The following is a 26,248-nucleotide window of genomic DNA, read 5'->3' on the forward strand; positions in this document are numbered from 1 at the left end:
AATAACGCAATGAATTGGATGACTAATCTTGACATTCTTAAATTTTGATTTAGTTATTCAAATTTTAATATTAGTTATATACATTTGTATTCTATTTAAATAAAATATATAGTACAATATATATAGTATTTTTATTAATAATAAATAATCGTGATGAAATCACTGTTGTGAAAATGCATTTAGTAAAATTAATGGGTAACATCCATAATATGACTTAGTTACTCCACTAGTTAATTTATAAGCTAATGCCGATGTAATATGTTATATTATGGATTTTAAAAAATAAAAATGAAACAGTTATGTGAAAAATTTGTATCCATCATAATAAAATTAACTTTTTACGTACATTTAGATGAACAAATTATTCAGTAAAATTCTTTAGGGCCTTAAAATAGTATAAAAATTTATTCCATTTGGTCATATATTCTGTATAGATATCACATTTAAATAGGACTTAATTATTTTTGCAAGTGGATCACAAGTAATCAGAAACAACTTGTTTAGAATTTTAAGGTGTTATGATGGGTTTTATATTAAAGGAATCTGTTGAAATTATCAATTATTATAGACTAACAAATTATGTCATTTGTTATTCTTAGTTATTATATTTTAAATTATTACTATTGAATTTTTACTTTTTTTAATTTTCAACTCTTAATATGTTACTGATAAAATACACTTCAAAAATAAAACTTTACTATTACATATTTTTATTCCATTTTATTTTAATTTCTTTGTATGTTAAACAAAATAATCTCTTTATATTAATTATTTTCTGATGTTTCCAAATCAGTATATTAAAACCATTTACTCTGATATAAATTGTCTATCATAATACATACTTAGTAATAATAATAAATAAATATTATACAATATATTTATAACTTTCACTTAATAATATCATATATATTATAAGTAAAAATTAGGTGGATCTATTATCTGTAATTGTTCATAAAATGTATTTCTATTCTCAATAAAAGTAATTTATATGAATAAGTTAATGAAAGTAATAAAATCAAAAACAAACTTTAATGTCCAGATTATTTATAATTATGACCAATAATTAAACAATTATGGAAATTAAAATTTTCTCCTACCTATATTCAATAACTTAAATCAAATTAATATAATATTTTATTTATATATATGACATCCCAGTTTAATTTGTTCATTATTTTAAAGAGTTAAAATACTTATATATATTTTTTAAATGTATACAGATTTCTAAAAAAATACAAAGATTATTTAAGATTTGCGTAACAAAATTATAGTTGATAATTATAAATATTTAATAAAGATAAGATAAATTATTGTACTTTTTGATCTATATAGTGTTTGATTATGACTAATCTTTTGAAGTTTGAGATTTTAGTAAGTCATAAGTCAGGCACAATCACAAAAAATATTTTGAGAGGAATGTAAGAAGGTGTCATAGGTATGTGCTAGATTAGATGTAGGGCTGATTAGGCTTTAGCCCCATCTAAGCCTTATAAATGGGTGGGTACTTGGTATTTAAAAAAGTAATAAGTAGTAATAACTAATTGGGTGTATAGCTGTAGAAAATTGATAACAAAATAAATCAAAATCATAGATATTTACATGGTTAAAGATATATTTACTGGTTGCTCATAAGCATAATTTTTTTTTTGTGTGTGTGATAGTGATGGTAGGAGGGTGAGTGGTCAGATTGAATTTAGCCATACCTGACTAAGAAATCTGTGCACAACTGTGTAGGTTGTACATTTTCATACTTAAATGACAAAAAGTTCATTGACAGAAACCACTTGTTTTATAAAAACAAACTTAATTATGAATTTAGTAAAATAATGTTCATCGTTAAATGTAGTAATCTGATGCAAACTGTTATTTTTTTGTCAATTATAACTAATTAGAGCTATTGGGTAATATGATTTAAAATTTAAATCACAAATGCATAATTACATAGGTATATATATAATGAAATACTATATTATATAATTATATAAACACTCGTTTGTTTTAAAAGTTACATATTATTATATAATTTATGTTATGTTATGCTAACAAGTTTAAAGTTCTTGTGTAATTCCGTAACTTTTTACATTAAATATTAATATGCATTACAACTTGAGTATACTTCGTAAATTCTTTAATTATTCTATACAAACTGCTTGTATGTAATTATACAGATACTTTATTACTGGTTACATTTTTTTTAATTATAGATTATATTTTGTTGTATTTATTCAGTAATGTATAAAACATATTCGTAAATTTATCATAATATTAACCAATCTTAAGTCCTTAAATGAATATTGTTATATATACGTATTTAAATTAGTCATTTTTTTAAATTATTTTACGTAATTTTATCTTTGGTTTTATAGTAAGTAATAATTAAATAATTTTTCAGCTCATCACAATCATAGTCACATATCAGACGACTATTATCAGCATTTAGATCATAATCATATATCTCATGAGCATACATTTCATACATATGGACACCATCATAGTCATTAAAACTTAAATTATTCAAATTAAATATTCTACTAATCTAAGCCATTAGTTAATTTTTTAATTTAACATTTGTAAAACTTAATTTAACTGTTAGTTTTTATCATAAATTAAGAAACTAAATACTTTATTTATTATACATAATATTAACCTTAAAAAACAAAACATTTTCCTATAATTAAAAAATAAAAATGTTTGTTTATTTTCATCAAATAAACTATCAATAAATGTTGATCCACGTATTTTTACGATATTGATAGAACTGAAAAAGATTTATCAAGAACATAGTTCAGAGTTTAAATGTATATAATTTAGTTTATTTTATATATTTACTTATAAATCATCATACCTTTAAATTTTGTGTATTTCGATGCCATTACAGATAAATGTTTAAAATATTTTACATAGTGATATATCAGACTAGGGATTTATAGTCTATAGGATCTTTCATATTTTCAACAATAATTCAAAATATAGCTAAGTAATATAGAAATTTGTTTCTTAGTATCTACCTACCTTATAAAAATTTAAAGCTATAATTTTTATTTTGTATATTTTGCATATTCAGCTCTTTTTTCCTTTTAAGTGCATACATAATTGTATTTTAAGTACATATTTTACATGAAAAAAATTTAAAAAAATATGTCGCATACATAATAGTTTATATGTATAATTCAATATTTAATATTAATTAACTAGAATTGAAAAAAATTGATTAAGATTTCTTAATCGCTATATTAATTTTATCATCTAATATGATAAATGAGAACAAGTATAAAATAATATTTATAATTATTAAATGTAGGTATACTTATTAGTTAATCACTCTATTTTCTATTTCATCTTGTAATGGATCTTACTGATATTTGGCCACCACCCAGAAGCATATGATGAAAAGGAAAATGTAAAATTTTCTTGGTATGGACTACCATCGTTTATTAAAGACAACCAGGATCAAGTTAAGCAATAGTCAAGAAAAACGTTCACAGCACAAGATAAAAATTAAAACGATAAATGAACACTGTTAGATCGAGAGTATGCTGTGCTCTTACAGGGCTTTTAACAAGCCACTGAGATGACAACCATAGAGTTAATCTTATCACCAATTTTTTTTAAACTTAAAATCTATATTTTATAATACAATCATATCGTATTTCCAAAACTCAAATATTCAAATGTTTAAGGAACAGTCAATTTTGAATTTACAATCTTGAAACTATAACCATTGTCCGTTTAATTTAAAATAAAATTTTAATTTTAAATCATGTCTTGTTATATTCAATATGTTCATTTGAACTAAGTTAAAACTAAAAAACCATTATTTCATACTCATATTCAGTTTATTTATAAAACTTTTCAATTTAAGATACAAAAATCAATTTTTTTTTTAATTGATTTAAAATATATACAATTAAATAGGCCATACATCATTAACATTTTATTACATCACTTAATATCATAATTATTTAGGAAAATCAAAACTCAAATTTTTAAATGTTTAAGAAATAGTCTTAAATTAACAACCTTAAAACTATAACTTTTACATTTAAAATAAAATTTAAATTTAAGATCATGTCCATTATTTCATATTCATTTTCAATATATTTATAAAAGTAAAATTTTCAATTTTATATACAATATTCAATTTTCTTTTAATTGGTATACATCATTTACTTTATATTACTACAGAAAGTACACATTAATTTATTGTAACACTTTTGATAATCCAAAAAACCTATAATTTATATTTATAGCATATTCATTAAAGATATACAAAATTCATATTTTAAAATGTTCGTAAAATAGTAATTTTTGATTTCACAACTTTGATACCTAACTATTAGCTTCAGACTTTAATTTTAACAATAAACAATATTTTGTTTTATCAAATATGTTTATTTATGATTTTATTTAGGCTAAAAATCTTTATTGTATAACCATATTAAAGTTAATTTATAAAATAAAAATTTATAATTTCATATAAAATATTATTTTTTCTGATGAGAAATATCTACTGGCACACCTTGGTGGTGAAACTCACTGGTTGGCTGAATTATGAATAATGTTAAATTGTTGTCACTAGAAATTAAAATAATTAAAATGTATTATGGATACAAATATGAAAAATATTGAGAAAAATGGAAAAAAAAGAAAGATTTTAAAGGGTGATTTAGAGCATGAAAGGTATGTTTCTTTAAATGAATTTAAAGTTATTATTAATAATTTTAAAATGTGTACCATTGTAAATAATAAACATTATACTGTTGAGGATTAATTTATAAATAAATAAAAATGAATTGAACTTTTCAAGGTATATAAACATATACCAATTTTAATGGTAGGTAATTAATCCAATTTTATGATGATCTGCCAAGGTAAATTGCATTCATTTGATTTTCAATAATATTATAGTTAAGATTATGAATCCTTTTTTTAATATTAAATTTTTCGGCTTTTGAAGGTTGTCTAGATTGAATCTTTCTTGAACCTCGAATTAATCCTTATCTTCTCCTAGAATTAGCAATCGGTTGAATTTTTATTTTACCTCGGTTTTTGTTATAATAGTTGTAAGAAACGATGTTAGCTGTTGTGGATTTTTTATATGTTTTAATTTGGTAGTAATATTTTCACAAATTTCTAATGGTACGTGTTTTAGGTAGTCTTCTAATCTGGAAAATTAATTTTTAAGTCTTTTGTTACAGTAGTATTTCTTTCAGTTTCATTTGCATTATTGATAATAGGAAAATCAGTCAAATTTAAACTGTCTTTGAAGTCTTTTGAGTCATTATTTAAAGTAGGATGATATTCTAATGAATCATTTGTATTAATAACATGATTATGCTTAAACATTAAAGTGACTTTCCCACATAATGGAGGATTCTTTTTTAGATATAAATCATTTTTCCTAGTATATCTGTTATTCTTTTTAATCAAAATATTAATTTTAGATTTACAAAATGTATTTCTGGAAGTTAACCCTTTTATATTCGGTCGAATCACTTTATTTCTTTTACTATGTTTGCACAACCAATACTTATGATACACAACCCTATAAAACAAAAACAAAATTTAAGTTATAGGTATTACACAAATAGATTTTATTATATATTTAACAAACTTCTCTGGATTATTCAATTTTCCCTGAACAATCCACTTAGTGCCACTTTTTTCTTTAAACAAATCAAAAATTATTGCAGTATCAATTCTTGTTTTTAAATTACAACGTATCACTGCAACATTATTTTTAATATCCGATAATTCACAATGCAAATCACTATTACTAATATTTATTTCATTTAAAATATTTTTGATATCCATATTGTTCCGTTTAAATTTCGTAGATAATCGTAAAATTAATGTATATTAATATATTATTCAAAATGAATTGCAAATAAATGAAATAATCAAATAAATAATTTATAAACGTTAATAACAGAGTTACAAACAACAATATTCAAATTTATAGTGATAACAATTTAGTATTATTGATAACGATCTGCTGACCAATAAGCACAGATTTCTTTTGATAGATATATTATAAATTATAATCATAGACCTATTATTATAATGATATGATTATTATAATAGGTCTATGGTTATAATGTACATGGAATATAAAATGCTGTATGTAATTATGTAAATTACAGTATGTGACATGTGTGTGTTTTAGGTACACGACACGCGTCTATTATCGTCCATAACAAGACATCTCTATTTATAGGTATAATAAAAAATAAATTTCAATTTAATCTATTTGTCGTTATCAATATTTTAAACCCGTCAAGGTCTGTACAATACATTAGTTCGCTGATGAGATCAATAACACGTAACATTGTAATAAACCAATACTTTTTATTTTTACTTTTTAATAGAATCATTATTTGTCAATTTTCTTCACCATGATACTGTATGCCGTATGGGTATCACGTGCTATTTAAAAGCATTAATTTAAATAATTTAAGTTAATACAACGTTAAAATGTTATAAATGTTGAATTATGAGTTAATAGTCATAAAACACTGTATTTAATTTTATATGTAGATATGAAGACAATTATAAATCATAACTCGGTTCAAAAGAATTTAATAATTAATTTTTATTTAATTTTCAATTTGATAATAAATAAAATATGAGTAGAACATTATATACGTTTTGGAAATCATGAATAATTCTTAACATCAAATATTTAGTATAATAATCAAATATTCCATCGACATAGACCATAATAATTAACCAAGTTAAAAATTTTAAATTCGAGTAATACGAAAAAATAATTGTACATGTTTTCATTTTCATTACTGAATAATAATATATGAAACATTGTTTATGTTTTGTTTTAATATTTTAATACGTTATCCTTGGTGACTTGGTGTATTCAATGGTGTATTTTAAATTTATGGAAGGGTTTTATACGTTTATTTTCATTTATATTTTTCCTTATTGACTTATTCTATTAATATCCTTTATTATTATTTCTTTTTAGCACACATATTATTTATTAATTTTTGTCGAATATTTTTTCTGATCTTTTATTTACGTCTTCTATGCTTTTATTTTACATCATATACCGATATACTAACAGTTGGATATTTAATTTATGGTATTTTTATTTTTTATTTACAACATTGTGATTATATTTATTTTCCATGTTTAATATCAAACTATCAAAATCATTTCAACTTGCATAATTTGTTAATATATCTCCAAGGTACTTCAATTTTTTTTTCATATAGTTCACTAGACTCAGCATGTTATCAGATTAGATAGATATTTCAACCACAGAATAAATTCTGTATTTCAACGTAGTGTTGTGATTGTGAACCAGTTGTGGAGTGCGGTTAACAAACGTCGAATCAAAATGAATTTAACACCTATTTGAATTTGCTATTGTATAAATGTATTAACATGTGGTTAGTATTATATACTTTTAAACACTCGAGTAATGTCACAATTTATGATAAGTATTTATAGCACGAGTACAGTCAACAAGTCGCCACGTAAAAATAGTGTGTCTAAGTCGCCCTGAGAGCGCTCTTATACATTGGACAACAGCCGGATCTTATTGTCTATTACAACTTACAAGGTATTATTTCAAGTATTCTCTTTTAGTACTTTAGTTTTAAAAACTAACTTTTCCTTGTAATATGTATTAACAACGATTAACGTAGTGCAATATATATCAATGTGTAATACATATCTATTTGTGTGGTCCTACATGCTGCAGCTATCATAACAGTAGTTTAAGACCTAGATAAGTATAAAAGATAATAATATAATATAATAGTTTTCAGATAAAAACAAAAATTTTTTTGTAAGTATATTATTCCCCAAATATATTTAATAAAAGGTTAAGGCTATAAGTATATATATTTTTTTTATTTTAATAATAATTGTATATAATTAATATTCAATAAGTAGTACCATAAATGTAAACTATAAATATTAATTAATTAGTTCTATTTAAGATTAAGACCATTGTCTAAAATATATAATATGTATTGTATTTGAAAAAAAAAAGGTAAATATTGGTTGTTGGTGAACTGGAAATATACTGTTTTGATTACTATTTATTAAACAACATGTTTGTAGTCCTCTAATGACTGACACAACCACACAATGTCACTTTATAATACCATTTACACTAATGTCTTTTAAGTATATTTTTTAATTGTGTCTAGACAATAATAAAATAAGTGAAATGTGAATGATTCAAAAATCACAATTTGCAAAATATGTAGGTATAACTGATATAATTATTATTAAACATAAAACATCAATATTTAAAATGAATTATTTTTTGGTAAATACTGATCTCAATATTTTTTATATTTAAAATATATTTCCATGTTAGTTATTTTATTGCTGAATGAAAATTTTTTAATTATTTACTTATATAAATTTAATGTTTTTGTAAAAAAATTACCCAAACTAATTTTTGACAAAAGTTCCTCAAGCTATTTTTTGTAAATATATTTTATAATAAGATATCCTAGGTCTAACATTATTGTAGTTTCTTTTCATTTTTTAGCCTTTTCATGTAAATTATATATTTAATCTATTAATAGTTTTTTTAGTTAATAGTTAAAAAAATATATTCAAAAAAGAAAATGACAGTTTCTTTAATGTGTACTACTAAGTAGTTACTTAGTTAAACATCTAGTATTCGACATGCATACATTATTCTTCTAATTATGTAATTCTATATATTTTATTTACAATTTAATTACATATTGAATTTATTATATCTTTCAACTGTGTAGACTAACTACACATTAGGTAAAATTTCTTTTTAATATTTTGCAACGATGTAAGGACTTATAATTATTAGGTACATAGACCATGAATCATAAACCATAAATTAACTAACTTAACATACATTAAATTATAATGATACATTTGATTATCTAATATCATAATCAAAGTGGATAAACAAAACTCAAATTTTCAAATGTTTATAAAATGATCAGTTTTGAAGTTAAGAGTTTGAAACCATTAATATTAGATTCAGAATAAAATGTATACTTCAAACTATGTTCTATTATTTTACATCATGTGCATTAAAGATTTAGTTTAAACTTTGAACTAAAAAACCATTAATTCATACTCATTTTCAGTTAATTTATAAAATGAAAATTTTAAATTTTAATTTATTTTATTAAAAACTTATACCATTAAAATGTACATGAATCATTAACCATAAAATTCTTAATTAATTATACATTTAATTAAAATTACATTTTTTTATAAACTGAAAAATTATTATTTTATAACATTATTATATCAGATATTTAAGACTCAAATTACTAAATGTTTATAAAACAATCAGTTTAGTTTTAATTTTTTTGAAACAGTTGCCATTAGATTAAAAATTTAATTTAATTATAGTGACCTGATATAAAATTGAAAACATTTACAATTGAAATATTGATGTTCTATTGTAAAAACCTGTCATTAGAAATATTTGGCTAGGTAATGTGTACCTACATTATTCTATCTATTTTATTTATATTTAATTCCTATGTATTTGTATTTATATTGTTTATTTGATTACTCTCTTTATTCAATTTTCATTATTAACTTTAAAAACTAGTTATTTTTTTATTACTACATCTCCTTTTAATAATGATTATTTATAATGAAAATTATATGAAACATAATTGGAAAAATAATAAATATTTTTATGCATGATCATTGAAAACAATAAAAGTCTAAACACATAAGGCTCGATTACACTGAGCGATTTTACACGCTAGTCGCCGGCGATTAAAGTCGCGCGCGTGTGAGCGTGCAGCGACTTGTCCGATTACATTACACGATTAAATTCGCTTGCTCGCTAGTCGCGCATACGCATTTATGTGATGTATTATGTGACAAGAAGTTGTCATTGTTAATTAATTCGTTTTCTTTTATATCTAAAATTTTAAAATTTATAATGAAGTGGAATTCTAATAACATTGTTGACTTTTTAAAAATTTACGAACAGTATCCATTACTTTGGAACATAAAACATAAAGACTATTTGAACATAAAATTAAAAGATGAAACATTTAAAAAGTTGTATGCAGACCTCGATAATGAAGGATTGGTAATGGGAATAGACGAAAAGCAACTCAAGGCAAAAATTAAAAATTTAAAGGATGTTTATAGAAACGAGCTTGCAAAAATCGAAAAAAGTAGAAAAAGTGGAAGTGGAACAGATGAAATATATTCTCCAAGACTTACGTGGTTCAAGTCTGCCAAGTTTTTTTGTGAAGTTTTATCTACAAGGCATAGCCAGTCAAATTTGGTAAGTTTGAATATTATATAGTATAATAATATTGTTATATTTTTATTATTTGTTGATAATTAATACCAATATTCAAAGTTATGGAGAAATTGTTTCCTATTTAAAATTAGTATGTATAGTGTAATGTGCAATGATAAATATTTCATAATGAATAAAACTCAAACAATATAAATAAAATAATATTTTGTTTAATTTTATAAATATAAATGTAACGCAAATGAATAGCTTAACATGCATTTATTTGCTTATTTTAATTATACTTTAAATTTAATTTTTCATAATTGATTACATAAAAAGTACTTAAATAAATTCATTAGGTATTTTTATATAGTTATACCAACTTTTTCCCATTGCCACGGTAAAGGATTTTCCTCTATAAAATATTTTGCCAGTGAACTCCTAACATCTTCTGCAGTTCGTTTATAGTTGTTGCTGCCCATTCTATTGACAGCTTCTAAATTATTCACGTGTTTTCTCCATTCTCCAGGAATAATATTACCGTTGTTAAAATCCTCTTGGTCAACTGCTTGTGAAGGTATATAACTGTTTGGAGTAGTTTTGCGTAGCCAGTTGTGTAGACTGCAAGCTGCATATATTACTTTATCTATTGTTTTTGGCTGTAGATCAATTGGTTTAGAAAATATTCGAAATCGCCACACCAAAATGCCAAATGCGTTCTCCACCACCCTTCTAGCACGTGAGAGACGATAATTAAAAATCATTTCATAATTATTAAGTGCAGTTTTACTATATGGTTTTAATAGGTTTGTTCTAAACGGAAATGCACCATCCCCAATAATAACACATTTTTCGGGTATCCCTAAGGTATTATTTTCCAATGCGATATTCAAAGTACTGTCTCGAAATACTGCACTATCACTAGCTCGGCCATTAGCTCCTATATCGATGTATGTAAAACAATAATCACCGTCAACCATTGCGAACAATATAATACTAAAGGTTTTTTTATAATTATAAAATGATGAGCCAGAACCAGGAGGTCGTTTAATTATAACATGTTTTCCGTCGATTGCGCCACAACACATTGGAAAATTCCAACGATGAAAAAATGTATCCTTTATTTTCCCCCATTCATCAGCAGTTGCAGGCACCTGAGAATTTTAAATTTAAATTAAGTTTATATTGTATGATAATTTTTTATATATATGAAATTATATAATAAATACCTAATCTTAATTTCTAAATTGATATTTTTGTTTAGATGTTAACCAATTTAAGTCAATGTTCAAATGAGGTGGAATCTAACACAATCGAAGAAATTGAAAAAGAAGGTTCAATAAGGGGATCCAGAAATGATTTTCAAATAGATGAACCAATTGGAAGATCAAGACCATCGCCTACAAAAATGAAACCACCACCAGTAAAAAAAAATAAAAAGCAAACAGTCCCTGATATAGCAATTGCAATCGAGCAATTAGACAAAATCGCTCAGAGTGCATATGAAGAAAAAGCTTATGATCAGTTTGGAAAATATGTTGCATACGAGCTTCGCCAACTACCACAACGCCAAGCTATTTTATTACAGTCTGAAATTCAAAGCTGTATAACTCGTATCAGATTATCAAGTTTGGAACCTCTACCTCAACAATACCACCAACAACCATTACCATATACGGAACAACTTCATGTAAATGTCGCATCACCTTCTACCTCGTCAAGTTCTATAAGTAATTATACATCTACTCCGCGTGTGAACGAGGAGTACGATATGTTAAGCCAAGCTATCATAAATTCTTTTTCAGACAATGATCAATAATTTGTATAAATTTAAAATTAATTATTATATTATACAATTTAATAATGATATAGTTTACTTAAAAAAATAAATACAAGAATTTTGTTGATATTTAGTTTTATTTAACTTTATTTATTAGTACCTTATTTCTTTTAAATAATACTTACTTTAATAAACGGTTCTAATACTTGAGAAATCGCTGTAAGTACATCGGGTAAAAATACTGAAATCGTACATTCAGAAACGCGAAAAAGATATTGTAAAGACTTAAATGAATCGCCAGGTGCTAAATAACGTAAAGTTATTTCCAGTTTGATTTTCGACGGAATCGCCATTCTCATTTGAGTGTCTTTTTTCTTAATTAGTCCGTCAATCATCTGTAACAATGTATCAAACTGGGCCCCGTTCATCCTTAGAATATTTCGGTAGGCTACAGCGTCTTCGTCTTTTAATTCTTTTAATAATGTGCTAGATGCACCAAATTTCTCTCGCCTTGAAATCCAACTTCTGATCCATAATCTTTTCTTTTTATACTTTTTATTTTCTAATTCCTGTCGCAATAAATGAGAAATCACAATAACTCCCGCGCGAACTACAGCTTCCGACATTTTAACCAGTCACTATTCGCTGGCATACTAGCGATTTCTCCAACTAGGGCGATTACATTGAGCGATTTTACTCGCTGAATTGTAAAGACGCCAGCGACTAGCGACTAAAGTAGCCCGGCCATCAACTTTAATCGCGGGCGAGCAGCGAGTATTCAACACGCAGCGAATAAGCGACTAAACCGATTACATTGAGCGACTTTGGTCGCAGCGAGTTAATTCGCCGGCGACTAGCGTGTAAAATCGCTCAGTGTAATCGAGCCTTTAGGAGTTAATTCGGGGAGACTGGCCCCGTCTTACTCCACACAAATTTGTACTTATTTGATTAAAATAAACGATGGCGGCCGGGAGGAAGTAATGCGAAAGCGGTGCCCTTCCGGTTGTCGATTAAACGGAAAAAAAAAAAAAAAAAAAAAGGTTAGGTTAGAGTTTAGTAGCGCACAGTCGTCGGTCAAAGCTGCAAGTACTTCGACTCCAACTGCTCGGAAGCCCGCCCCCTAGTGGCAGTCGCGAACAACACCACCCGTATCACCACGTTATCCCCGGACCCCGACACCGGCCCGTTAACAAACCTCCCGCGGAAAACCGCGGAAACGCCTTCACAGGCTAGACGCTCGGCCACCGCTGCAGCGGTTATTCGAGGATAACTCGGCAGGGAGGGCTCGGAGCGTCTCGGGAGCAAAAATTTCCCCCCCCCTGCCACCCCACCTCCCACGACCACCTACGATAACCTCCCGAAAACCCGAACCCGCTATCACCCCCAAGAGCGGATATAGCGTTCAAGAAAGAGACAGTGAGGAAGACAAAAGCAGGTTCAAAGTATTCTCGACAACAAGAACGCCGGCGGCATCCCAAAAAGGGCACGAACAACAGTTCCTCTCGAGACCACCCAAAAAAACATACCAGATACCCGGGGCACGTCCCTAGGATGTCGGACCATGAGTGGGCGGATCAAGTTTGGGACGACGATCCCGAAGAGACCAAAGACATAAGTTTGCTTTCACCGACCAGCCGATACCTGATAACGGGCAAGCTCGACTCCCCGCTAGGACCATCCGCAAAAAGGAAGGGCAGAACCAGCCCTCTGCAGAAGTCCACTACGGGTCCTACTAATCTCTCCTCGAGCCTCAACTCCATGAAGGCTACCCTCAGCTCTGCGGTCAGCGTTGTTAGGATCGAGTCTGCCAAAACTGACGTCCCAGGACTCCACAGACTCTCAACGTTTCTGGCTGATCTCACCAAGATCCTAGACGGCATTCTGGCAGAGAAGAGGAATCTGGCCTCCCCCCTACGTCGCCGACAAAAAAGAAGCCGAAGAGTGCTGTAGACGAGCAGCCCGCCAAAAAGCCCACTACTATCGACACTATCTTAACACCTAGCTGGTGGGATAGTAACGCCGTCTTTGAGGTGGACCTAGCAAAGAAGAATAGGAGGAACGCGCGTAAGCAACAAGTGGTTACAAACTCAAGATGCCCAGCCCAATCCAAGGACACCGAGGTGGAGTCGGCTATGGACACCGATGTAGAAGCCCCGTGGTCCAATGTTGTTAAGAGAGGCTCGAAGAGGAGAAAGACTGCTACAGACGCCCACCCCACCACTGCTGCAGAGTCCATAAAACCAAAGCCGTCGGCAAACGCCAAAAATCCGCCAGCTATTCTCATAAGACCGGCAGAGGGCAAGTCATTCACAGATACTGTGCGCACAGTCCGCTCGTGCGGCCTGTCAGCGCAGGAATTAGGCGCCAATGTTACAATGAGGGAGACTCGTGATGGGTCATTGCTACTGGAACTCAACAAAGTGTCAAAATCAGCCACGACAGCGAAGACCATTGCCGCTGCTATTAGTGCAAAAATCGGTGATTCCGTAGGAAGGGTATCACAACTAGACGTACAGACCGAGGTCGAGATCCTCGACCTGGACGCTGTCTCCACCACAACGGAAGTTCTGGAGGCACTGCGTTCAGCCATTCCCGGTCAAAACGATCCGGTGGCCCAAGCGGAGAGGGACAGTATTGGAGACGTCCGGATTTGGCCAACTCGCTCGGACCACAGATCGCTACTGCAAAGATGACCAGATATGCCGCATCCCTTATAATCAAGATTGCTGTGGGATGGACGATGTGCCGTGTACGTGTCAGGACCCTGCCGCCAGAGAGATGCTTCAGATGCCAAGGCTTCGGGCATAACTCTAGGAGCTGCACGGAACCCGATAGGACGAGTGCGTGTTGGAAGTGTGGCCTCACGGGACACTTGATGAAAGACTGCAAGGCGCCGGACGATAGCTGCCTGGCTTGCGAACTCGCGGGTCTCCCAAAGATTAGTCATAGACCGGGATCGGGCGCCTGTGCCGCCAGAAGGAAGGTCAGCGGGGCAAATAAAACCATCGATGCTTAACTTAATTCAGATAAACCTAAACGGGAACTGGGCGGCTGAACAACTTCTCGCCCAAACAGCAATAGATCTGGACGCGGACATCTTGATCCTCAGCGAGCCCTTCACACGGCACGGACGGACGGACAGATGGGCCTTCAGTTTGAATAGGAGAGCTGCGGTTATCGTACTCAGGATTATCGCCTGAGTCACACCCCTTCTACTAAGGCGGTACTCCCACAACCACCACGAGTCCTTCCTCAAGTGTGCCTTTCCCGATGCAGGCGAGCGCGTGTCCTCGGTGAGTCCACGCGGTCGTGCGCCTCGGGTCCGGCACCCCCGGAGCGTCGAGGCTCTATTAGCAAGCCGACTCGACGGGGCTTACTCCGAGTCCTGTGGTACAAGGTTTGAACCCGGCGTTCAGGCCCTCGCAACTGCCTTGTCCGCAAGCATGTCGATCGGGGCACCACTGTGTGTACCGCGACGACCCCTTTATAGCGCGTACGGTTTTGCTCTTTATCGACAGATTGCCGTTTCTGCCAGTGCCTCTCTAGTATCAAGCCCCGAGCCGGCTGAATACGTGCACGTGCTTCGCCCGACGGGTGGAATGGCCCCTCTAGTTCGAGCTCTCGGTCTAGGCAAGAATTTGTTCATAGAGAGTGAGGACACCCAATTCGCCCCGCGAGATGTTTCGTCCGTCCAGTCACTGAGGAGGTCGGGCATTCAGTTCGTCCCACCGGGTATCCCGTCCCTCGATCCCGGCTAAGCGGGTCGCCGGGGCAAAGAAAACCATTGATGGTTAATTTTATACAAATTAACCTTAACGGGCACTGAGCGACTGAACAGCTCCTCGCCCAAACAAACGTAGATCTTGACGCAGACATCCTCGTTGTTAGCAAGCTCTTCGCGTAGCATGGGCGGACAGACAGATGGGCTTACAGTAAGGACAGAAAAGCTGCGATGGGAGTCTCAGCTCGATCCGGATGTGTGCCTACGGAAATTGGCTCGAGCCTTGGATTCGCTTGGATGTGTGTCAAGAGTATCGCTGTGCTTAGCTGTTACTGAAGACCAGGGTCGCCTCTGGGGGAGTTATCCACCTTCTTGGACAACCTCGCTGATAGTATGAGGTCACACGGCGGAGACAAGGTCGTCGTGTGCGATGACTTCAATACATGAAACGTGGAATGGGGGTCACGCGTCAACACCTCGAGAGGAACACTCCTATCGGATCTCGCGTGGGGCCAAAGGCTAGTATTCGAGAACAGAGGCTCACCACCTACTCCAGGGAATAGGCGTCCTCATGCATTGACGTCACCTTCTCAAGAAACGTGGCGGTCTCAGAGTGGTGAGTGATAGAGGAAGATTTACTAAGCGACTATCGGTACCTGGTTTTCTCTGCAGACGCCCATCCGCCATGGCCAGTTCTCGCGATCAGGGCCATACCCTCGAACGCGCATCCAGGTTGGTTAGTCAAGAGGAGGGATTCGTTAGTCTTCGCAAACCATGTCGAGACTCATCTGCTGACTGTGGCACGGGGGGACTCCTCACGCGCCCTCGACGATTACCTGATTGAAGCCAGCGACGTCTTCATGCCGCTGAGGAGAAAAGGTCCAGGCGACAAGTTTCCCGTGCACTGGTGGTCGAAAGACATTGCCGAATTAAGAAGGAGAGTATTTAGCTGCTGTAGGAGCTACCAGCACTCCCTCCGTCGTCATGGAACCCAGGGCTCTGGTGAATTAAGGATCGGCATCCTAACAACCAGGAAGGACCTGCGCTTAGCTGTAAGGAAAGCAAAGGACGAATGCTGGCAGTAGCTTTGTGAAATGGCGGAGTCCGATCCATAGGGTAGACCTTACCGGAACGTGATGAAGAAGTCTGGTGGCAACAACTTGCGCATGGCTTCTCTCGGCAGGGATTCGGCAAACGCCGATCACCTCTTTCCGGCCACTCTGGTAACGGATTGGAACTTAGCTCCTCCCGCCTTCACGGCCAACCTTTTTGACGCCTTAGACCCGGACACGGACGAGTTCACCTACGAAATGGCTATCCCGCCTTTCGAGTCTGCAGAACTCAAGAAGGCCTGCACCAGATTTTTGGCGGGTAAAGCAGGGGGTCCTACAGGCGTGCCCAACGAAAGAGACCACGTTCAATTTGCCGCAAAAAAGGCCATGGCATTGGAGACGGCTCTCGGAAGAATTATGCCGAACATCAAGGGCCCCGAACATCTTTCCGTGTGTTACGGAGTCCAACCAGATTTTCCGAGTTACCCCGGAGACAGTTGACCACTATATGTAACCGCGAGGCTATCTGTTCCGGGTGAGAAACCTGGAAATTTATCTGGGAGACCCTTCCGGGGCACCACCAATCATGTCGCTGAAAGAAGAAGAAGAGAGGGCTTGCAGAGTGCTCGCATTCTCAAAAGAATATTATTAAGTTTATTATTATAATTATGTTTAATACCTTGTCTTGTTACTATTATTAAGTGTCACAATAGTAGTGTAAACATGTATTGTTTAGTTTCCTGAGTGTAATTTGTAATTGTATCAAACTGTATTGTAACGTATTGAAATCGTATACTACGCCTGTGAGCGGGTAAGCCGGGAGGGACTATCCCCGTTCTTGCTCCAATTTAAAGTTGTAATTGAATTTTTCAATAAACGATGGCTGCGCCGTGGATGTAATGCGCAAAAAGTCACCACGGCGTCGTTGATTTAACCGAAAAAAAAATAAAAGGTTAGGTAAGGTTAGGTTCCCCCTAACCTAGGTTCGGGACGTAGGCTCAACCTGTAGAATTCGTCCATGTTGCGGCAAATATGTACCGGAGCGAATTGTTGATGGTAGTGACCTTAAAGATTGGGTTCAACCAGCTTTCCAATGCAGCATTTTTACAACTTCGCGTTCAGGCCAGCCCATTCGTATGGGTGAAGCCTTCCGTGTCGTGGTTAAGGAAGTGCGTGGTAAAGGTGAGAAATCAATAAACGTTCTGGCAACAGCAGCACATGTTAGTCAGAACGCGGTGGATGGGAAATTGTTTTTGGTAAAGGATATCATGAACTTTTTTTCCCGTGCGCATGAGCATGCTATCGGGCGCGTCCCCAGGTTGCGGATAGGGGAATGCTCTGTAGACATACAGGATAGCCGCGAAATAAGCCAGCCCTTCGGGACTGGACGAATAAGCGGTCACGGACAAGCTCACCACCGGGGGAACGATCGACCCCCGGTGCCCAGGCAAATCGGGAAGAACACCGGAAAGAAGACAGACGGCGCGAGGCTGGTGCCGTCAATGGAACACAAGCCAACTTCAAAAAACATGAAATGGACAAGACAAATAGAGCAAAAGTTACTGCTTCAGGGGCATCGGAAACCCCAGAGCCGGCGGTTGGGGGCACGCGCGCGCCCCAAAGGTCGTCATCAGTGTCCAGCGCGGAAAGTATGGATGTGTCCAGACAGGCATCCACCGCCAACCACGGGGTTGGTAACATGACTGTTGGTGCGGGTGCCAAGCAGGCCTGCACCGGCGACCGAAAAGTCGCTTCAGCTAATGCGGAGGCTACGTCGGAGATTGGATATGGAACAGCGGCGGAAGCACTTAGGACAGCGACGAAACACCTGGGGACCAAGCTCTGTACACAACAGGGTGGTCTCGACCACCTGTACGAGAAGGCGTCCCACTTGGAGTTCGTGTCCAAGAAGAGCCAAAGTCCTACGGTTAGCTCGGCGATCAGAGATGTTCTGGAAGCAGTGAGGGACGTCCAAAAATACCGAGCGGAGGTGACCTCGGCGTTCAACAGCTCGCTGCGGTGCGCGAAGGCGCTGGTATCTACTAGCGACTCGGGCGTACCAAGCAAGCGGGAGTGCAAGAACGCGGCCACCAACACGGAGGCCCCCGGAGAACTCGTCGGCCCAGAGAAAAAAGACGCCGCCACCAACACCGCTTTCCTGCGAGCAGATCCAGAGGAGGAACAGGAACATGGACAACGGCAACAGCGGCCGAAACAGAGGAAGAAGTAGCAGCAGAAACGACCGCAACTGGAACAGAAGGAGCAAACCGGTAAGAAATTACTATTACAGGTTCCACAGGGAGGAAAACGGCAGCAGCAACAGAAGAAGCCCCAGCAGCTGCAGAAGAAGCGACCAGCGCATCCGGAAGTGCAGCACCAACAGCGGAGACAGGAGCAGCTGGAACCTCAACAGCAGCCCCAGCAACAACAGACGTGGAGCGAGGTTGTGAAGAAGAAGAGGCCACCGAAGCCGGCTCGACAACCACGATCGGCCACAGACCAAGTGGCGCTCCTGTGGAAGCGGACTCCGCGATCCATGGCGGTCACCATCGACCGTCCGGCCAAAGGAGGCTCTTTAGCCTCCGTGATGAAGAAGGTGTCAGGATCGATCAACCTTCAGACACTCGGAGTCAAAGTCCTGACGACCAGGAAGACCAGGGCGGGTGGCATTCTCCTCGAAGTCGAGGGGAACGGAAAGGCTACCCTACAAGCCGGGAAGATCCGCGAGGTGGTAGGAGACGCGGCCAGGGTGAGGCTACCCGAACCCCGTACGCCCGTCCTGCTGCTAGGAGTTCCGGAATGGGCAGAGGCAGAGGACGTCGTCGCCGGCGTCACGCAGGCGGGAGTCACCGGAGTCACCTCCGAGAACGTGACTATCCGCAAGAACTCCGGAGGAAGAGGGGAGTTTGTCGCGAGCCTCCACCTGCCGCTGAGGGACGCCATCACGCTGGCGGAGAAGAAAGCGGTCACCGTGGAGTGGACCAGGTGCAGGGTGAAGTTGTTGGCTAACAACCAGCCAACCTGCTTCCGCTGCCAAGGGAAAGAGCATCTAGCTGCCGAGTGCCGGGGCGAGGCCAAGCCCCGCCACTGCCACAGATGCAAGAAAGTCGACCACCTGGTGAAGGACTGCGCACTCCAGGAGCAAGTACAACAGCCGCAGCCCTCGACCTCAAGACTCGAGGCGCCTGCAGAAGCGAGCAGAGCGGAGTGATGGATCTCAACTTCGTACAGTGCAACCTCAACCACTGTCGCGTGGCACAAGACCTTGTCGCGCAATTCATGGTGGAAGAGAGAGTCGACGTCGCCCTGATCAGCGACCCCTACAAGGCGGACCCAGATTCCAGTGCCTGGCACGCGAGCGCCGGACAACGGGAGGCAGCCATCTACGTCGCGAACACGGGGGTAACGGTGGCCAACGTCATCAGCGATCCCGAATTCGTGTCAGCCCGGCTCAACGGCATCCAGATGTACAGCTGCTACGCGTCGCCCAACAAGCCCATCGAAGACTTCCAGGACCTGCTCCGCCGTCTCGAAGACAGCATCAGGACCGTCCAACAGGAAGTCCCCGTCCTCGTCACCGGGGATCTCAACGCGAGATCCGCTGCGTGGGGCGACTGGGTCGACAACAGAAGAGGAGAAGAACTGGAGCTGCTGATCGAATCCCTCGGTCTGGTCGTCGCGAACTCAGGCTCGACTCCGACCTTCTCCAGGGGCGCCGGATCCATCGTCGACGTCACCCTGTCCTGCGACTCCTTGGCAGCTCGCATCACAGACTGGAGAGTACTGGAGTCGGTGTTCAACAACAGCGACCACCACTACATCAGGTTCTCCCTGACACCCGGACGCGAATAAGACAGGGCCACTCCCGCGACCAACGTCGCCCCGCGCGCCTGGAACACCGCGGGCGGTGTCGCCAACGACACCTTCCTAGCCGGACTGCTCCTGGCCGAGTGGCTCGAAGAAGACAGTCTCCGGGACTGGCAGGACGCTGAGCGCGGGGCCTCCGCACTTCGGTCGAGGGTCTCAGCCGCCTGCGACTTCGCCTTTCCCGCCCGTCGGACGCCGAACCCGAGGAAGCCTCCCGTTCACTGGTGGAACGCGGACATCGAGGCTCTCCGCGCCGACTGTACGAGGGCCAAACGCCGGGTGACGAGAATGAACGCCCGAGTGTTAAAACTGAGAAGCCGCCAAGACCGGGACTTCGACGAAGAACGGGCAGAAGCAGAGCTCGCCACGACCAACGGCGCGTACCGGGAAGCCAAGAAGCAGCTGAAGATCGCCATCCAGCACAGCAAGAGGACGTGCTGGAAAGAGCTCATATCTTCAGTCGACGCCGATCCGTTCGGGAAGCCGTACAAGCTGGTGATGCGCAAGCTGAGAGGACCCCCACCAACGGCTTCGATGGAACGCGAGACGCTGCAGACGGTCGTCAACACCCTGTTCCCGAGACACCAGGAGAGAACGGACGGGCCGCCGGTTCCCGCGGATCCGGTGGTCCCGTTCACGGCTTCGGAAGTGGACTCGGTGGTGGAGAGGGCAGGTGGCAAGAACAAAGCACCCGGCCCGGACGGACTCACGGGCAAGATACTACAGGCGGTGCACAAGGCGCACCCGAACATCCTGCTGGACCTCTACAACAGCTGTCTCCGCAGCGGGACGTTCCCAGCGGAGTGGAAGACCTCTAGAGTGGTGCTGCTGAAGAAAGGGAACAAGCCGGACGGCGTGCCCTCTTCCTACAGACCCCTGTGCCTGCTGAACGACGTCGGGAAAATCCTGGAATTCCTGCTCGCGCGAAGACTCGAGGACCACATGTCGGACAGCGGTGGACTGTCGGCCAATCAGTTCGGGTTTAGGAAAGGCAAGTCGACGGACGACGCGGTGCGGGAACTGCAGAACAACCTCCTGGAAGTAGTCGACGGAGGGAAGTATTGCGTCGCCGTCAGCATCGACATCAAGAACGCGTTCAATTCCATCAAGTGGTCGGACATCATGGACGCATTGCCGGGATGGAGCGTCCCGCAGTACCTGAGGAACATGTTCCGGTCGTACTTCTCCGGGAGAACGGGAACGGTGCACGCAAACTGCGCGGAGGGCGGTACGCTGGAGATCGAGATCACCGGAGGCGTGCCCCAGGGTTCCGTCGTGAGCCCCCTCCTATGGAACGCCACGTTCGACACCGTCCTGAGAACCGAGCTGCCCAGCGAAGCCAAGCTGCTGGGATTCGCGGACGACTCGATGTTGGTCACCAGGGCCAAGTCGACACAGGAGTTGGAAGCCGTGACGAACGAAGCGCTGTCGTTGGTGGAGCGGCGGATCACGGACCTCGGCCTTCAGGTCGCGGTGGAGAAGACGGAAGCGGTCCTCTTCACGTCGAGGTACAAGTACGCGCAGCCAGCGATCCAACTGTGCGGCAGAGACGTTCAACTCTCGACCGAGATGACCTATCTCGGGATGGTGGTGGACAAGTCGATGCTGTTCAAGGGCCAGATGAAGAAAGCGGCGGCGAGAGTGGCGGAGATCGGGAACCAGTTGGCCAGGATCATGCCGAACGTGGGCGGGCCCCGAGAGGACCGACGGCGGCTCCTGTCGTCAGTGATGCACTCCGTGCTCCTGTACGGAGCCCCCAGCTGGGCGCACACGCTGGAGCTCGTGCCGGGGAACGTCAGGGCCCTGAACAGAGCTCAGCGGAGAGTTCTTCTCCGTTGCGCGTGCGCGTACCGCACCGTCTCCGAGGCGGCCACGAACGTGATCGCATCAACGCCGCCGGCAGACCTCCTGGCTAGGGAGAGAGAGGCGGCGTTCGACCGTGACGGGCCCTCGCGGCCCCAACAGGAGACAACGATCCGAGAAGCGACACCATGGAGGCGTGGCAGGAGAGATGGTCGGCGGAAGAAAAGGGAAGCTGGACAAGGCGGTTGATCCCGGACGTCCGTGCTTGGTGCGCCAGGGGCCACGGGCTGACTACGAACTTCCACTTATCACAGTTCCTGACGGGACACGGATGTTTCGGCCAGTATCTGCACCGGATTCGGAAGGTGGACAACCCCAGGTGTGTGGACTGTCTCGCGCCAGTGGACGACGCGGAGCACGCGTTCTTCCTGTGCGACAGGTGGTGGCGTCGGAGAATGGAGCTGAAGGCTGCAATCAACGACCCATTCACTCCCGAGACCGTTGTGGGGAAGATGCTGGAGACGAGGAGCAACTGGACGGCGGTGGAGCAGTTCGTGAAGGAGGTGCTGACGAAGAGAGAAGCGGAGGAGAGAGAGCGGCAACGTCAAGAGTAAAAAACTTGTTAGTTAAGTCTTCTTTGTTGTGGGCCGAAGGCCGTTTCTTAGATGGCGTAGGGCCATCTACTGCATGTAAATAGACTGTAAATATTGTCAAGTCTATGTATATATTAAAAATTGTAATTGTTGTAGTCAATAAACGATGTGGGGGGAGCTGACGAAATGCTTTCGGGTGTCTCCGGCCCCTCTACGATACCGTTTAAAAAAAAAAAAAAGGTTCCCCCTAACCTAACCTAACGACACCGGGAAGGTGCTCGAATTCCTCTTGACGCAAAGATTGGAAGACCACGTCAGTAGGAGCGGTGGTCTCTCCCTAAATCAGTACGGGTTCCGGAAGCGGCTGTCCACCGACGACGCGGTCCGCTGTTTCCGCAACACCGTTCTGGGGGAGTTGAACAACGGAAAATTCTGTGTTGCGATCGGAGTGGACATTAAAAACGCGTTCAACTCCATACAATGGCCAGACATTCTCACGGCACTTATGAGATGGAACGTTCCGCCGTCCCTGTACAATATGTTTTTGTATTACTTCTCTGATAGATCCGGCTCAGTTTCCACCAATGCAATTCAAAGCAGCAAGCTCAGCGTGCAGATAACAGGCGGTGTCCCACAGGGCTCTGTCATCGGCCCCCTACTGTGTAACATCACGTACGATTCAGTCCTTAGGGAGGAATTGCCACCCGGAGCGAAGTTACTCGGGTTTGCAGACGATACACTGATCTTGGTGTCCTCCAGGACAATCGCTGAGTTGGAGACATTTGCCAACCGGCTTCTGCAGCAAATCGGCGAGCGCATTACCAGCCTCGGCCTCAGCATTACCGTTGACAAAGCCGAAGCAGTCCTGTTCACATACAAGTAAAAATACGACATGCCGAACCTGCGAGTGTGCGGTAGCCCCATCACTCTGTCGCCGGAGATGAGCTACCTAGGGATGACTATCGACAAGTCGATGCTGTTTAAAACGCAATTCCGGAACGCCTCAGCGAAGGCCGAGAGAATCACTACAAAGTTGGCCAGGATCTTGCCCAACGTTGGTGGTCCGCGCGAAGACAGGCGTCATCTGTCATCTGTAATGCACTCGGTGCTGCTTTACGGTACGCCAAGCTGGGCCTGCACCCTGGACCTCATTCCTGCGAACGTCAGCCAGCTGAACAGACCGCAGCGTAAGGTCCTGATAAGATCCATCTGCGGTTATCGGACTATTTCGGAAGCAGCATCCAACGTCATCAGATCTACACCACCGGCTGACCTTCTCCCTAGGGAACGCGAGGCGCAATTTGAAAAAAGACGATTTGGACGACACGGTCAAGAGGGTATAGAACCAAAGAAGCGGACCCTCAGCGCATGGCAGGAAAGATGGGACAGCGGATCATCGGGGCAATGGACGAGAAGGCTAATCCCCAATGTGACGCAGTGATGCTCAAGAGGTTTTGGCTGCGTGGAATTTCATCTAACCCAATTCCTCTCCGGGCACGGCTGCTTCAGGCAGTACCTGTGGAGATTCAAAAAGGCAGATAAACCTGACAGCCACGACTGCCAGGCGTCCGTCGACGATGCTGAACATGCCTTCTTCCGTTGCGATAGATGGTGGAGGAACCGAAGGGCGCTGGAGGTAGCCATCAACCAGGAGTTTTCACCAGAATCAGCAGTCCAGTCGATGCTCGAATCAAGGAGGAACTGGTCACTAATCCATGGGTTCGTCAGCTTAGTCCTTGGAACGAGAGAGCGAGAGGAGAGAGAAAGGCAAGTGGAATCAGCTGCGGAAGAATAATATTTGTTAGTTAAGATTGTATTTGTTATAGGCCGAAGGCCAACCGTTTCGGTGGTGTAAGGCCACCTATGTTTTGTAAAATATATATACATGTATCTTTGTTTATTTACGAAAATAAATTATGTGAGGGGGGAGCTGACGAATTGCCCCACTAGGTATTTCCGGTCCCCTTTCACGATACAATAAAAAAAAAAAAAGGTTCCCCTTCCTAAGTATTGTGTAGCCGTCAGCATTGACATCAGGAACGCGTTCAATTCTATCAAGTGGTTGGACATCATGGATGCCTTGCCGGGATGGAGCGTCCCGCAGTACCTGCAGAATATGTCCGGTCGTACTTCTCCGGGAGAACGGAAACGGTGCACGCAAACTGCGCGGAGGTTAGGTTACCTACGCTGGAGCTCGTGCCAGGGAACGTCCGGGCCCTGAACAGAGCTCAACCGAGAGTTCTTCTCCGTTGCGTTTACGCGTACCGCACCATCTCCGAGACGACCACAAACGTGATCGCATCACCGCGACCAGCAGATCTCCTAGCAAAGGAGAGAGAGGCGATGTACGAGCGGAGACGGGACCCCGCGGCCCCCAAAAGAGGCAACGATCCGAAAACCGACACCATGGAGGCATGGCAGGAGAGATGGTCAACGAAGGAAAAAAGAAGTTGGACCAGGTGGTTGATCACGGACGTCCGTCTCTGGTGCGCCAGGAGCCACGGGCTGACGACGAACTTCTACCTTACGCAGTTCTTGTCAGGACACAGATGTTTCGGCCAGTATCTGCACCGGATTCGCAAGTCGGACAACCCCAGGTGTGTGGACTGTCTTGCGCCAGTAGACGACGCGGAGCACGCGTTCTTTCTGTGCGACAGGTGGTGGCATCGGAGGAGCTGAAGGCTGCAATCAACGACACATTCACTCCCGAGACCGTTGTGGGGAAGATGCTGGAGTCAAAGAGCAACTGGACGGCGGTAGAACAGTTCGTGAAGGAGGTGATGATGAAGAGGGAAGCGGAGGAGAGAGAACAGCAGAGTTAAGATTAATCCTGAAGTTAAGTCTGCTTTGTTGTGGGCCGAAGGCCGTTTCTTGGATGGTGTAGGGCAGGCACCGACAACCCGCGGCCCTCGGAACTTTTTGCTGCGGCCCTCCAAATATAATTCATGATGTTTAAAATTTTAATTTTGTAGCTTAAATTGTTATAAATAATATTTAATCATGACTATTGTATAACAATGAGAGATAAGCTACGATCGAGAACGTAATCTAATCGTATATAATGTATATATCGTCGATTACGACAAATACGTATCTGGTTATGGCCTTAGTGCAGTTCGTTTCGAAACATTCCAACGTGAAGTTTAAATTTCAACTGTTTTATAATAACCTATCAATTCAATGTCAAAAAAA

The 26,248-nt window shown here is 40.1% G+C and overlaps 2 protein-coding genes and 1 pseudogene across 2 annotated transcripts; 2 read left to right on the top strand and 1 right to left on the bottom strand.

The window, feature by feature from the left end:
- Window positions 1-10,605: 10,605 nt before the first annotated feature.
- Window positions 10,606-12,646, bottom strand: LOC112603053 (protein ALP1-like). Its single transcript, XM_025351454.1, has 2 exons — window positions 12,206-12,646; window positions 10,606-11,394 (listed from the first exon to the last, which is right to left on the bottom strand). The coding sequence occupies exons 1-2, from the start codon at window positions 12,644-12,646 to the stop codon at window positions 10,606-10,608; spliced, it is 1,230 nt and encodes a 409-aa protein (XP_025207239.1).
- Window positions 12,647-18,327: 5,681 nt separating this feature from the next.
- Window positions 18,328-20,004, top strand: LOC112603054 (annotated as a pseudogene).
- A 3,944-nt stretch (window positions 20,005-23,948) lies between these two features.
- On the top strand, window positions 23,949-24,497 carry LOC112603056. The gene has a single exon (XM_025351455.1). It carries the CDS (start codon window positions 23,949-23,951, stop codon window positions 24,495-24,497), a length of 549 nt encoding a protein of 182 aa, XP_025207240.1.
- Window positions 24,498-26,248: the final 1,751 nt, after the last annotated feature.

The sequence above is a fragment of the Melanaphis sacchari genome, unplaced genomic scaffold (genome assembly GCF_002803265.2).
Source record: "Melanaphis sacchari strain LSU unplaced genomic scaffold, SCAv2.0 Contig94_pilon_pilon, whole genome shotgun sequence".
NCBI lineage: Eukaryota > Metazoa > Arthropoda > Insecta > Hemiptera > Aphididae > Melanaphis > Melanaphis sacchari.

Excerpts from the sequence above, each read along its gene's own strand:
- LOC112603053 (XM_025351454.1), bottom strand. The coding sequence starts at position 12,646 with ATGTCGGAAGCTGTAGTTCGCGCGGGAGTTATTGTGATTTCTCATTTA. Across the intron at positions 11,395-12,205 it reads TATTAGAACCGTTTATTAAA|GTGCCTGCAACTGCTGATGA; the intron begins GTAAGTATTATT and ends TAAAATTCTCAG.
- LOC112603056 (XM_025351455.1), top strand. The coding sequence starts at position 23,949 with ATGCCGAACCTGCGAGTGTGCGGTAGCCCCATCACTCTGTCGCCGGAG.